This window comes from Gekko japonicus, unplaced genomic scaffold (assembly GCF_001447785.1).
Source record: "Gekko japonicus isolate JY-2015 unplaced genomic scaffold, Gekko_japonicus_V1.1 scaffold1337, whole genome shotgun sequence".
Taxonomy (NCBI): Eukaryota; Metazoa; Chordata; class Lepidosauria; order Squamata; family Gekkonidae; genus Gekko; species Gekko japonicus.
In genome coordinates this window covers 343,045-358,143 of record NW_015165863.1, presented here as the reverse complement: position 1 = coordinate 358,143, position 15,099 = coordinate 343,045, and the positions used below count along the sequence as shown (strand labels likewise).

Below are 15,099 nucleotides of genomic sequence, written 5' to 3'. Positions count from 1 at the left end.
AGAGCAGACTGAGCCGATGACGTGGGTAGAGATGTGAAGGCCCGGAAAAAAAACGGAAAAATTCGGAAAAAAAACAGGGGTTTTCCATTTTTTTCCCTGAAGCTTTTTTGTTTTTTTCCGAAAAATTGAAAAAAGAAAAGGAAAGAAAAGAAATTGATTATGGAATGTTTTATTTTAACATGATAAATAAAATATTTTAAGACAAGGTGTTCAAATATTTTCCAAATCATTTCTAAAATATATAATGGTATCAGACTGATCTAATTTCTGAGCACTGAGGACAAGCAAGTCCTAGGTTACAAACTAAACTCTCTAATGCAAGAACAAGATGCATTTCCTCCTTTAGGAGGTGCTATTGTCAGAAGAAAATAAAAAGGTTTCAGTTTTGTTTTTGCATGTGGGTGGGTATTCTGTTTGTAATAATTGTTTGGGTACACTATATTTTTAATATGCTAGTTGTGATAATTTCATGCCAAGTAAAAATGTCCATAGTCATTTTTTATGTTCCTAAAGTAACAGAATGACTTTCAATCTAGAAAAGACAAAAGAAATGCTAATGTAGCATTTTTTTCAATTTTTCCGAAAATTTCCGTTTTTCCCCGAAAAAAACCGGGTTTTTTTCCGAGCTTCAAAATTTCTGGAAATTTTACATCTCTAGACATGGGCGGGACTACACAAAGCAGCCAGTCAACACAGCCAGCGTCTTCTGACTGACAGTTCAAGCTTCCAAACACTGTTGGTGTGCATTTGGAATGTTGGGCCCCACTATGCCTTTATATATAAAGGGAGAGATAAGGCAAATTTATTTCAACTGAATTGTATCAGGGCCCATAATATTATCATTAATAGTAAAATCTATAGCACTCTCCATACAAAGTTGTAGCTGAAGTGCTTACAGTTACATTGATTTCAAGTAGAAAGATTTTACACTTACATACTTCTTCTGAAACCAATGGGGTTTACCATTGCTTAAATATAACTACACTGTGCATTCACAGTGCAGTCCTAACCATATATGTGTGCTCTGTGCCATCAAGTCACTTCTGACTTATGGCAACACTATGAATTAATCACCTCCAAAATATCCTATCACTGACAGCCTTGTTCAGCCTTACTTCAGTATAATTCCATTGAAATTAATCGATTCAGACTGGAGTAATTCTGCACAGTAGGGTTGCCAAGTCCTCACCTCTTGAAGAGCGGGGGAGTCCAATCTTGTTCCAGGAGTCCATGCGCATGCACGAAACACACGTGCGCCGCAATTACGTCACCCAGAAGTGACGCAATCACGTCGGGCACGTTGGAAAACTCTATGGTTTTCCCTCGGATGATTGTGGCTCCACCCCCAACGTGCCCGACGTGATTGCGTCACTTCCGAGTGACGTGCTGACGCCAGGCATGTCGAGTGTTTGGGGGGTGGGGTTCTCCCTGGGGCCCGATCCGCCGGCAGCAGGTAACGGGCCTCTTGGGGGCCTCTCGGGGGCCCCGGGGGGACTTGGCAAGCCTACTGCACAGTATTGTACCATTACAAAATCTCAGTCCTCAGTCCTAAATGAAACCAATTACTTTCCCCATTTTCTTTAGGGAACTCTGAGCATGATAGAAAGACTTTCCTAAGGCCACCCTTTGAGTCAGTTCATTTAGTTTATGTTTATGAAACCACTGAAATTCATAAACATCAACACAATTTCAACAGGAAAGAAGAGAGTTTAAAAATAAATAGGGCATGATTTCCTGTCCTGAAAAACACAAAAGGCTCTACATCTGACAATAGCACTACAGATAAGATTAGAATTTCAACAGCCAATCCACATACAAAAGAACCTCCTCAGGAAAGCTCCTCCATTAGCATGTTCATAGCCTGGGGAACTCCTACAAGATAATGACTCAGCCCTCCCCCACCTTCTGGAGTAGATATAAATTACCTGCCTACCATTTTCTTCTCACCTGGACACAGAGAGTACTCCATCTTTCTGTATAATACCTCTGAAGATGCCAGTCACAGTTATGGGCAAAACTTCAGGTTCTACAATGCCAAGACCACGGCCACACAACCTGGAAAATCTACAGCAACTAAGTATTGATACGCTTTGAGGACCTCCAGTGTAGCTAAGCATTCCAATGTTGTTGCTGAATACTAGTTTCTCTCTCATTCAACTTCTAGGCACCCAAAAAGATACTGATCTGTATCTTCCCAGTTCATCTATTCATTCTAGTGAAAATCCCACAGCATCACAGATGCCACCTAAACAGGCAATAATTCTTGGAAATTAGGGACTGAATAATTGAGCAGACCCTCCTTCAGTGACTCAAAAGCTGCATGATGCTCTGGCCCCACATAATGTTCTTTGCTAGCTAGAACAAAAGTATGGCCCACTCTGAGAAATCCTTTACAAATCTTCTGCAGGAACTAGAGAACCTGAGGAATCTTTGTAACTCATCCACAGTTGGTGGCATCTTCACATCTAGTTTTGGGAGCTGTGGCTCCAGACCATTCTTACTGATGATATTTCCAGGAATGTGATAAAATTTCTTGCAAACTGACAAATTCCCTGCCAGTTTAAATCCAGACTTATGAAATAGTCTCAGAATCTTTTCCAAGTCAACAAATGTTTCCTTCCATGTTGTATGAAAACAGCTGAAGTCATCTACCTGGGTGAGGAAGCCTTCAGTTTTCAGCACCCTAATAAGGTAATCAACAAGTCTGTGAAAGGTACTGGAGCCATTCAAAATCCCAAAACCCAGTCTGTCGTATTGAAGGAGTCCATAGAGGCATTTTGTTCCTTGTCTCCTGGGTCCACCTAAATTTGATTATACCAAATCAAAGCTGCCTAAAAAATTCTTTGCTCCAGAATTTTTATCCAGCTATCCTGAACAGCTACATTCAATTCCAGTAGCACCTTAGAGACCAACAGTATTTTCAGGTTAATTTTCCAAGAGTCAAAGCTCCCTTCATCAGATTCCTTTCTGTATTTTAAAAGGGCATGGCCACCCTCACAATGAACTTTCAAGCGCTTGCAGAGCTGTTTGTAGGAACCATGATCTGCCATGGGAAGTTGATGGGCAGTACATCTAATTCTCAACATGCCCCATCTGCAGATACCTACATTTGCAGATTAGAGCCATATACAGAGAAAGGAGACATTTCTACAAACTTGGGGGGGAAGATACCCAACCTAGCAGAAAAACGCAAAGATTTAAACAAACAGCAGGTATTGTTTTTTAAAATTCACTAACTGGAGAAGCAATGTTTACCCTTGGGCAGAGGCAACACAGCCACTGTCACTGAGTCAGCCGGCTGGTAGCTCAGGGAAGAAGGCAAGCCTGGAAATGAAGGAGAAAGGAACCAACCAACAACAATGGAGTCTATGTGAGGGAAACTGTGGCCACTGTAGAGGTACTGGGGAAAGCAGGGGCAGGCAGTGGAGAGAGAGGGAGACAGTGGTGGGACCATGGGGAAGAGAGCGGTGAGCAGTGGTGCAGGGGGGTGAACAGTGAGGAAGAAAGCAGAAGGCAGGGAAGGAAAGTGGAGAAGAGGCAGCAGTGGAGCAGGAAAGGGGGGGAGGCAGGTGGAAGTCAGCAAAACAAAGTGGAAGTCAGCAGGGATGGGGATGTTGCCATAAGCCAGGAAGGTGGTGGCAATGCTGTTGTTGCAGCAGAGAGGGTGGCTGGGCTGGATGGTGAACAGGACAGTGAATGGGCGGGTAAGGCCATGGGGAAGAAGAGAGATGAAATAGCCAGGGAAGCCCAATAAGAGGAGGAGGTGTCAGTGGCCGCATAGGCATCAGTGGCTACAGGGGAGGAGCAAGAGAATGAGGATGGACTGAAACAGGGATGTAAAGGGTCAGCAAGGAAGGGAAGGATAGGCAGGAGGCAAAAAGAGAAAGAAAGGTTCCCATGCACAGGGGTAGGAAAAGCAAGAGAAGGTGGAAAGTAAAATAAAGTGAGGAAGATGGCTGCTTGATGGGGGGGGTGAATCAAGATAAAAGGATGGGGTTTGATTCACTTCTCCCTGTGAGTCTTGCAGATCATTCTACACTAGCCTTGCATGAGACTATCCAGGGCAGTGGACAACATGGACATCGTACTGCAGAAAATATACAGCCACTAGATGAGACAAAGCAACAGCTTGCTATGGTTCTGACCCCAAATCCCTTTTTAGTCAGAAAAAGCTGGAAGATCCTTGGCATCAAAGGCCCCCCAACCACTTCAGTCCTGCACTGTCCTCCAGCACGTACATAGAGATCAACATTAATCTGCTACTGCAACACCTACATACAGTAGATCTGAAGATCCCGATTAGATCCTATCTGCACCCTGGGACAATGATTTGTAATATGGAAATACTAGGAATAAGGCTCGTTGTGGAAATAAATACAACGAACTCTAGAAAGAGTCTCTGGGAGAGTACCAAGGCCTTGGGCAGTCAGCATCAATGTGCTGTGGCAACCTCAGCAGGGTATAATGACACAGAGTCCACCATTTTCTTCAGAGGAACTGATCTCTGCTACCTGAAGAGCAGTTGTAATTTTCAGTGATCTCCAGCCCTCACCTGGAGATTGGCAACAATTGTTACCCATGAAGAAATGGGTCGTTTGGAGAGTGGAGTCTATGACACTGTACCTGTCTGAGGTCCCACCCCTCCTCAAATCTCACCCTCTCCAGGTTCCATCCCTCAAATCTCCAGGAATTCCCCACCTGGAGTTGGCAACCTTATCTCCTTCCCAGCCAATCATCAGCCTACCTTTATTTCCCCCTCTCTCTTCAGCTTGACATCCCCTCCACACATACCTGCAGCTTCTTCTGTGCTCTGAAGCCCTGACTGCCACAGAGTTCACCATTTTCCATGCTCTGAAACCCTGAAAGCCACAGAGTCCACCATTTTCTCCAGGGGAACTGATCTCTGCCATCTCGATAGCAGTTGTAATTCTGAGTAATCTCCAGCCCTCACCTGGAGATTGGCAACAATGGTTTCCCAGGAGGAAAAGTAGTCTTTCTCTGCAATGGGGACCAAAGCAGCTTACATCATTCTCCTCTCCCCCCCTTTTTTATGATTTATTTTTAGTTTTAAATTGGTATACAAAATAAATGCTTACATATGATCTGATGAAGAGAGTCTTAAATTTCAATAACTTTTTTAATCCACTTATACAATCTTGACCAAAATTTGATATGGATTTTTTCATTTTTGCCTTGAAGAAAATAAGTTAATCTATCCATTTCAGCCACATCCAACAATTTCTGAACTAGTTCTTCATTTGATGGAATTCTATCTTATTTCCAAAATTTTGCAATCCAAATTCTGGCAGTTGTTAAGACATATATACCCTGTTTCCCCGAAAATAAGACCTACCCCAAAAATAAGCCCTAGCAGGATTTCTATGCATTTGTGGTATAAGCCCTAGTGTGTCTTCTTGAGAAAAAATAAATATAAGACAGTGTCTTATTTTCGGGGAAACACGGTATATTATCAAACATAAATCAAATTTATTATATTCATCTGGTACCATATTCAATTAGAAAATCTCTGGTTTGAGAGGGACCTTAATGCCTATTATCTCTTGGAGTATCCTTTGAATGCCTAGCCAATACTTTTGCATTTTCCCGCACGCCCACCAGATATGAAAATATGTTCCAATATTTTTCTTACATTTCCAACAATTATTCTGTACATTTGAGTAGCATTTAGCTAACCCTGCCGGGGACCAACGCCATCTATGGTACATTTTATAAATGTTTTCTTTGTATGCAGTGGCCCTAGTGAGCTTTACAGTTTTCCAATTTTCCCCCCAGTTATCTAAAGCTATGGTATGGCCAATATCCTGTGTCCAGGTTACCACTGATGTTTTCACTACTTCATTTTGCATATATTCATCTAACAAAAAGACATATAATTTTTTTATCAACTTTTCATCTGAACCCAACCGTATTTTGTCAAAATCAGTTACTTTCTCGTAAAAACCTACTCAATTGTCCTTATTGAACCTGGACTCTAACTGCAGCCTTTCCCACCACATAAATCTCAAATTTTGTCTTAATAGTACATTTTCTGGTTTTAGCTTATTATTACATCTAATAGGTCTTCATATCTCCCCATATTAAGATTGGTCAATAAGGTAGGTTTTACAAATGCTTTGAGTAGTGAGACACACTTTGGTATTTTGGTGTAATAACTTTCTTTTATCTCTTTCCAGATTTTAACAAGAGCTCCTCTTATCATATGTTGGTGAAAATTTGCTTGTACTCTACCCTTACCATACCATATATAAGCACGCCATCCCATTGTTAAGTCGTGTCCTTCCAATTTTAAAGATCTTAAATTTTCTAGAGTTATCCAGTCTTTTATCCACAATAGCGATGTTGCTTTATAGTACAGGGCCTAATTAGTTCAAGCAAAACCTCCCCTTTCTTTTTTTATCTTGTAATACCTTCCATATGATTTTAGGTCTTTTCGATAGCCAAGTAAATTGACCGGTAAGCTTATCTAAATCTTTTAAAAGTTGTTTCTTTTTAAGCATCGGAATGTTTTGGGCAAGAAACAAAAATTGTGGTAAAATGTTCATTTTGATTGTTACTATTCTCCCCATGAATGATAACTGAAGATCCTTCCACTTTGTCAAATCTTTTTTAATGTCTAAGAGAAGCTTCTTGTAGTTTTCATCTGGTATTGAGCTACATCTATTAGTTAGGACAATTCCTAAGCATTTAACTTTTTTCCGCTCCTTGATCAAAGAAATTTCTTGTAAATTTGGTTTTTGGTACAATTTTTAGTTAGCATGTTTGTCTTTTTGAAGTTCATTCTCAAACTCGCGATTTGTCCAAATTCTTGGTGTCTATTTAAAAGTTGGGTGATAGAGACTAATGGATCTTCCAAAATAAAGACTAAATCGTCTGCAAAGGCGTGGAGCTTAAACTATTTCCCCTTTACTTTGAGGCCTCTTATCAAGTCATCTTCTCTTACGAGATCATTTAGTGTTTCCAAAATAAAAATAAAAAATAAGGGAGAAAGAGGGCATCCTTGCCTAGTCCCTTTCTGTATTTCAATGGGTTGAGTGAGATCTTCATTTACCATAATCCTGGCAGTTTGCTTACTATATATGGCACTAATCATTGTATGGAACTGGTACCACACTCCCATAAATACAATTTTTATAGCAAAAATCTCCAGTTAACATTGTCAAATGCCTTTTCTGCATCAACAAAAACTAATGCCATCTGTTTCTCGGGATGTGCCTAATAATACTCCAAGACGTCCAAAATAGTTTTTACACTGTTTTTAATTTGTCGTTTCGGTAAGAACCCAGCTTGGTCTTGATGTATTACTTGGGTGAGAACTCTTTTTCATCTAGTTGCTAGGATATTTGCAAAGATTTTATAGTCTCCATTTAAAAGCGAAATAGGTCTATAATTCCTAATTTCTTTTTCTTCCGTTTCTTGTTTATAAATCAGTGTAATCAGAGCCTCATTCCATGAATCCGGGACTTTCCCTTTTTGGACTATATTTTGAATTACAGATTTTAATGAGATAATTATTTGTTTTTTAATAGCTTCAGTTATTTCAAAAATTGTAATTGGTTCATTTAATATGGCTTTCTGTCTATCAGTAAACTTCTTAAAATTCCACTTCTTGATACAATCTTTTATATTCTCTTGATCTTGGGCATTTTGTTGATATAAATTCTTGTAAAAATTTTCTATAATAATCTTCAAATCTTTAAGTATATATTTTTCCTCTCCCTGCTCTGAAGCACTGACTGCTACACCTAGGGCAGCCAACCTCCAAGTGGAGCCTGAAGATCACCAGGTATCACAACTGAAGTCCAGATAACAGATCTCTCCCCCCCCAGAAAAATATGGGCTGTATGGCATTCTGTTCAGCTGAGGCCTCTCCCCTCCCCAAACCCTGGCTTCCATAGACTCTACCAGAAAATCTCCAGGATTCTCCCTACTTGGAGCTGACAACCCTAGTCAGGACTGGCCCCAATGAGTTCCTCACAAAGGCCTGCAAAGGGTTTCCTTTGTCTGAACCAAGCTTGGTTGCCTACTATGGCGAAACGGGCTCTGGTTTACAATTCAGCTGTTTGCCTCCCACCCTCGTCCCGTGAGTGTATCTCACTCCTTAAGTTCACTGCCACCACTCACGGAATCATCACTGCCTTTTTAGAAGGACAGTGAGACCCCTCTGGCCTAATCTCCCTATTTGGAGTTGGAATCCCCAATCTTTGGAGGATCCCTGGAAAGTTAGCAACCCAAGGGTCTGGTCTTTCCTTGCTTCCCTGGGCTACCCCCTCCCTTTGGTATTGTGCAGACCAGGGGAAACTATGTGGTCAGAGCACAACACAGATTATTAGCCCAAATTAACTATTTACACAGTTATGGAGCACACAAACACTGTAGGAGTAAGCACATACCACAAGCCAACAGGGCATAAATCAACAGGGGTTAAATGCAATCCTCTCTATCTCTGGAGGTTGTGGGCTCACCTGTAGTTCAGCCTCTCTCTCTTGCCCAAGAGATCAGGGAAACTTCCATTCATTCCCCAGTCCAGCTGACTGTGGAGTGGTTGAATTTATGCTGCTCCCAGGGATGAAGACTGCCTTGGGACAGTCCCTGTTTTCCTGCACTTTTGGGGCTTCGGGCAGCTGGGAACTGTAGGCCAGCAGATGAGGAAGTCCAATTCAACCCAGTGAGTGATACCCCTGCAGGCCCTTCTCTGGAACTACAGCTCAATTAAACCTTATGGGGGAACATTTTAAACAAATAACCACAGCCATTTTACAAACACAGGTAACTGCCATTTTGTGACACCTACCAACAGCCACAGAGGGGAAAGTTAGTCCCACACAGGAAAAGCGTCTTCGTCAAGAAAGAAAGCAGTTTGCCAATAATTCTGACAGGGCACAGTGGCTGAAGGGGGAGTGGGCAGGGAAGAGGAGCAGACCCAGCAATGGCACGCGAGTACCCTTGAGTGGCGGCTGACTGGCCAATGACTGAGGGAGTGCATGGAATCTTGCCACCCCAAAACAGGATTATTATATAGGAGAGATATGAACAAACATGTATGTGCACACAGCATAATGGGCCAACACTCCTCCATGTTTTCAGAACCAAGCTGTTAGTATAATATAAAATCTACTGTTTAAATATTATGTATATACCATTGACACTGAATACTAGAACTGATACTAATATTCATATACTATTAGCCACATGTGGCCGCTATCTGCAGATATCTATGTCCGTGTATCAAGGCCACACGGACGCTAAACACACTTTTCTACAAACTTGGGGGACCCCTAGGTTTGCAGGAAAATCTGACTTTTTAGGGAAAACCAGTGAGATTTTTTTAAAAACCAAATAAAAGGTGTTCTCTGTACACGTGCAGAGAACACACCTATCTCCAGAGGTGTGGCAGGTTGGGAGCCACGCTGGATCCAACTGTGGAGACATGGCACTCTAGGAGCTGCTCTGAGCCCAGCAGTGGTGCAGCAGGCTGGGAGCCACAGTGTGCCTAGTAGCAGCATGGCAGTTCAGGAGCCATGCTGTACCTGGCAGTGGCAGCACAACAGGCTGGGAGCCAAGCTGACCCCAGCAGTGGTGCAGCAGGCTGGAAGCCTTGCTGCACCCAGCATCAGCAGCTTGGTTGCTTGGGACCATACTGGGCCTGGTAGCACAGGTGCAGTAGCCCAGGAGCCATGCTGGGCCCAATTCCAGGGGAGGATGCCAGACTCAAGAGCCACACTAGAGTTGGCACTGGGGGGGGGGGCTGAGATTCCCCACCCCACCCTGCAGCTCACAGCAGCGGAGGATGCTCAGTAGCCAGGCCCAGCAGCAGTGGAGAAGGATGCTGGGCTCCAGAGCTACACCAGGACTCCGAGCTGGGGGAATCACCAGTGATGGGGAAGGGATCCCCCCCCCCAAGTATCACAGGTCTCCACAGTATCTATATAACACATCTGAGTGCTTTAATGGCTTTACAAACATATTAACTTCATACAGATCAACTTTAAGTACTGCTCCACTCAAACTAACCTTTTCATCTTTTTATATATTGACATTTAAAGAAGTTGTAGATCCAGAATTTCTTCCCATATAGACACCTATAGGGCTCCTGAGGTCGATGGCACTTGTTAACCCCAGTAAAAGTAAATTACACTGACTTATACTAATTAAGGTAATGTACTTCATAGCAGACCTTTTACAGTGACCCTATCACTGGGTTATGCCTGCTAGGCAACATGGGATCACTAAATTCCACTGTGCTTTCAGAGCAAACCTGTATCCCATCATAACAAATTAATGCCACTGTAGTAAATTTATGCTGGTAACAGGTCTTTGCAGTAAGACTTACCACCAGCACTCCATCTGCATACAGAGGATAAGGCTGTGCAGCAGAGTTTAGAATAGAGAATCGGTGGGATAAAAAAATTAAATAAAAATCAAACTAATGAAGAAAAAGCAATCCCACTGCAGTCAATGGAAAATCCTAGTATATTGCCCTTTCCTTCTTTCCATTAGTCATGCTGGAGGGTAGGATTCTGATGCAGCAGCCAATCAGGGCAAAACTAAAGATGCGAGGGCCCTGACCCAGGGGCAAAAATTGAGACATTAGGGGGAAATGGGGGGGGTTTCCTCCATTTTCCCCCCTTTTTCCAAGGGAACAATGAGGGATGGAGTTCCTGGGAGATATTTTCCCTTTTAGAAAGAGTAAAATGCTTCATATGGCAAAGGTTTTCATACTCAAAATGTATAGCATTAAAAAGTCTGAGTACTTTTTCCATTTGCCTATGGAAAAACAGCAAAATTTTGAGGACCACTGGGAAAAAAACCTATGATTTTTTTTTCTCTTTTCAAGTGAGAAAAACCATACCTTACAAAGCATGTCACTCATTCCAAATGTACAGCATGAAAAGGACTTTGTAAATTTTTTCAATAGAAAACTTGGAAAATTCAGGGTAGCACTAGAAAAAAAACTCTTATACAATAAGATTTTTTTTAAAATATAATTTTGACAACGATTAATATGCTATAGGTTAATAATAATAACATGTCATTTAACAGTTCATTGTTTACATAAAGATAATATCGGAACAAGCTGGCAGACCTACCTATTATGACTCTATAAGAGAGTTTCTGTCTAGATAATACACTCTTTTGTTTACTACAGAATTTTTCATCTTCAACTTTTATTTTTCTTACCTCTCAGACAGCAAAAATTAAAGATGCACAGGGTGCAGCAGTTTGCAACTCTTTCTCAAGTACTGAGTATATGTGCTAATTTTCTCATACAAAAGGATAATACATGTACTTTTAAATTCCATAAATGTTCCAAATAGGTGTTCAATCAGTAAAACAAGTTTAGGTTTGATAGGAAAAGTTAAGTATTGCATATATTTCAATTTTTTATAAAATTTCCTTTTCCTCTATGTTTGAAAATTACTAGAAATTTTACATCTCTATGCAAGGCTCTGCTGTAACCTGAATAGCCCAGGCTACCCTGATCACCTCAGATTTAAGAAGCTAAGCATGGTCAGCCCTGGCCAGTCTCCAGATAGGAGACTTGCAAAGAATAGCAGGGTCATTGTGACACAGAGGCAGGCAATGGCAAACCACCTCTGAACGTCTCTTGGCTTGAAAACCCTACAAGGTCACCATCAGTCAACTGTGACGTGACGACACTTTCCACCACCATGCAAAGCAGTACTACTATACAAATCCAAGCAATAGTAAACAGCTTATTAAGATGTGTGACACTGGTCTCCAATGTTCTACCCCACCTCTATAGAACTATGAGCATGCAAGTAGGATTTGTTGGTAAAAACTTGACAAATAGCTCAAGAGCACATCACAGACATCAGTCTTTCCAGATCCTTTAGTCCAGATGCACATTCATCAGGAAATAAACTCTAGTGGTTGGGGGCCACAGTGACAACATGTCTCAGCTAGGGTTGCCAGGTAGGACCTGGAGATCTCCTAGAATTACAACTGCTCAGATGACAGAGAAATTGACCACTTTGGATAGTAGGTTCTATGTCATTACACCCTGCTGAGGTTATTTCCTCCCCAAATTCACCCTCCATGGACTCCATCCCAAATCTCCAGGAATTTCCCAATCAGGAGTTGGCAACCCTGGGGGAAGTACATGCTAGTGAGAAAGCTCAATAATTTCTGAACATGTTCCATCTCCCCACTCTCCCAAGTACCAAAAGTATACTGTATTGTTCCTCGCTTGATCAAAACTCCTGTTCGACAAATTCAAATGCATGTTGCAATATCATAGGGTTGTCCTGCCTGTTTTGATGGAGTTTTTCCAAATGAAGTCAATTGCATTTTCACAGATCAGTCAAATCAGACACCCAATATGAAAGAAAAGTAGAGAACTATGCCTATGATGGACATATCACCCATATACTGCCCACAGACATTTCTGCTCCTGTTTTAGTCAGCTCATGAAGCAAATTCCATCCTCTAACCCAAAGTCAATACTGCCAACGCTATCTGGGAGTCTTTCTTGGCCAAAGAGATTAAGTGACCACCATCGTGCAGGTCTCTTATTAACATATCCTACCAGCATTTAATTAGTAAATTATCCATTTAAAAAGTTTCATAGCAAGACTCAGGCTTGTCTGAATATAGGAGAGAAAGGCAGGCACCCCTAGTGTTTGATGTCACATGCAGAGACTCTGCAATCCTATGATTATATATTTTGTATTCACATTAATTTATACATTTCACTAGTGTTTTATTTTTATATATTTCATTTCTGGTTCACAACTTCTACTATTTATATTTTCAGTTCCCAAAAGGTAGTCATACTTTCCACAAATAGATGTAATTCATGCAGAGGACGAATCAAACTGAATACTTAAAAAGGAAAGCTACTTCTTAGAAGCCCCTGTTATTTAGAAAATAGCACATGATGTTCAACTATGGTTACCATATTTTGAAAAGCAAAAGAGAGGACTGATGACTTCCTGACTGATGACTTCAAACAAGTTATCGCTATGACAAATCTCATTTTAAATACCTCTACTATTTAAGCTATGATAATTGCTACTAACTAGGAATATTCCTAAGTAACCTTCCAACCCAAAAAGAGGACATTTTCATCAGTATTTTAAAAAGAGCCCAAAAGAGGACAGACACCATAAAAAGGGGACAGCAGGTAACCCTAGTTCAACTCAAATATATAGTACAGTGAAAGCTATCTACAACGTCCACAGGGAACATATATGCAAAGGGAATAATTAGAGGCAGAAGACAAATCTCTGATTTGAAATACAGATATATTAAATGACATATCAGCATTAAATACTACCTTTCTGTGTGACAGAAGAAGCATACCTATTTGTCATTGGCCCTATGAAAGGGTTAGTGATGAGCTGCACTGTCGCTTTGGAGGCAAACAACAAGCCAACTTGAACATTTTCATTCAGCAGGTCTTTGTCTTCCTTGGGGCAGTCAGATGATGTCTTAGTCATATTTATTGCCATTTGCTGTGTCTGAGCATGATAAAAATCTCCCGGCTGTGTACCTTCAGAATGATTTCTGGTAACCATTGTAGAGTTGTCATAATAGGAGAAGATACTTTGAAAACTGTCCAACTTCAATGGAACTGTCTCTGGCCCAATGGTTTGGACTTCTGTTACATTTTTCTGGTGTTCGATGCCATACAAGTAACTGGGAATAATTGGCACTGAAAAAAATCAACCAAGCAAACACACAACTATCATTTAGAGGGGACATTCAAATGGCATTTTCTGTTATCAATGTAAATACAAGGTCATATTTTACTGTATAAGACAAAATACGCAGTAGAGATTACATAGGCTTTTTTGGTAACTTTCTGTAGAACAGTAGCTAAGTCACAACTATTGCATAAACTGAGCTGCTTACAGTTTGTGTGCCATCTAAATTTGTGCCAGGAGTTTCCAGACTTCAGCCACCATCTTTCAGTACAAATGGGCTGAAGCCTAGAAAACATTAAAAACTGACTTAAGTGTCCCTTGCCATAGTGCTTCCAAAGCAGAAAACCTTGCTGCAAACAGACATGAGCAGTGTTCCCTCTAAGCTGAGTTAGTGTGAGCTAGCTCACAGTTTTTTAGCCTTCGGCTCAAACATTTTTGTCTTCACTCAGGAAGGATGGCTCCAGAGCAAACTGATTTAGGCAGTAGCCAAATCAATTGCTCACAACTTTAATGCCAGAAGCTCACAAAGTAGAATTTTTGCTCACAGGACTCCACAGCTTAGAGGGAACATTGGACATGAGTCCCAGTATCTCCTTTTGTAAAAACAAGTACTGAGTGTGGGATGCAATTAGAACTAGAGAGAACCAGAGAGTTTACACAAACACTCATAGGATGGTCAGAGACTAAGTAGGTTGATACCAGGAGTTTGCATGTTACTCCACTAGTACTTGGAAAGTACTTGGAAAGTACTTGGATAGTACTTAGAAAGAACAAGAGTCCAGTAGCACCTTAAAAACTAATAAAGCTTGTGGTAAGGTATGAGCTTTTGTGAGTCACTGCTCACTTCTTCAGATACAGCTTGATAGGACTTGTTAATACCCTCACATGAGCTAAAAAATGGGAAGCAGAAGCCATGCTTTGGTACTTAAAAAACCATTGGTTGTAATCAGTTTTCATTAACAGCAGCAGCATTGCTAAATTGGTAAAAGTCCTTTTTTCCCTGAATTATTTGATTCATCGAGATGGGTAGCCATGTTAGTCTGTCTGTAGCAGTAGAAAAGAGCAAGAGTCCAACAGCACCTTAAAGACTAACAGAATCTGTGACAGAGTATGAGCTTTCGAGAGTCACTGATGACTTCTTCAAAAACAGCACAAAAGCTCATTCTCTGTCAAAAGTTTTGCAAGTGTTTTGCAAGTCTTTAAGGCGCTACTGGACTCTTGCTTTTATCTGATTTATGTTCATTTTCATAGCCTATAAAATGTTCTACATAATATTTTAAAAGAAAAATAAATGAAATGTTTACAGAATTTTACTACACTGGATTATTTCTTTACAAGAAAGGGGACCCACGATACTCGCGTGGGGGGGGGGAGTTCCACGCAGAGCAGGAGGAGGAGGAAGCAGCAGCAG

The 15,099-nt window shown here is 41.0% G+C and overlaps 1 protein-coding gene across 1 annotated transcript in view; it reads right to left on the bottom strand.

The window, feature by feature from the left end:
• The window catches only part of SLC18A2 (solute carrier family 18 (vesicular monoamine transporter), member 2), a 63,198-nt gene that overhangs the window by 41,227 nt on the left and 6,872 nt on the right, over positions 1-15,099 (bottom strand). The window contains exon 2 of the mRNA XM_015411236.1: positions 13,345-13,696. Coding sequence (XP_015266722.1) covers positions 13,345-13,696 — 352 coding nt within the window. The remainder of the gene's footprint in view (positions 1-13,344; positions 13,697-15,099) is intronic.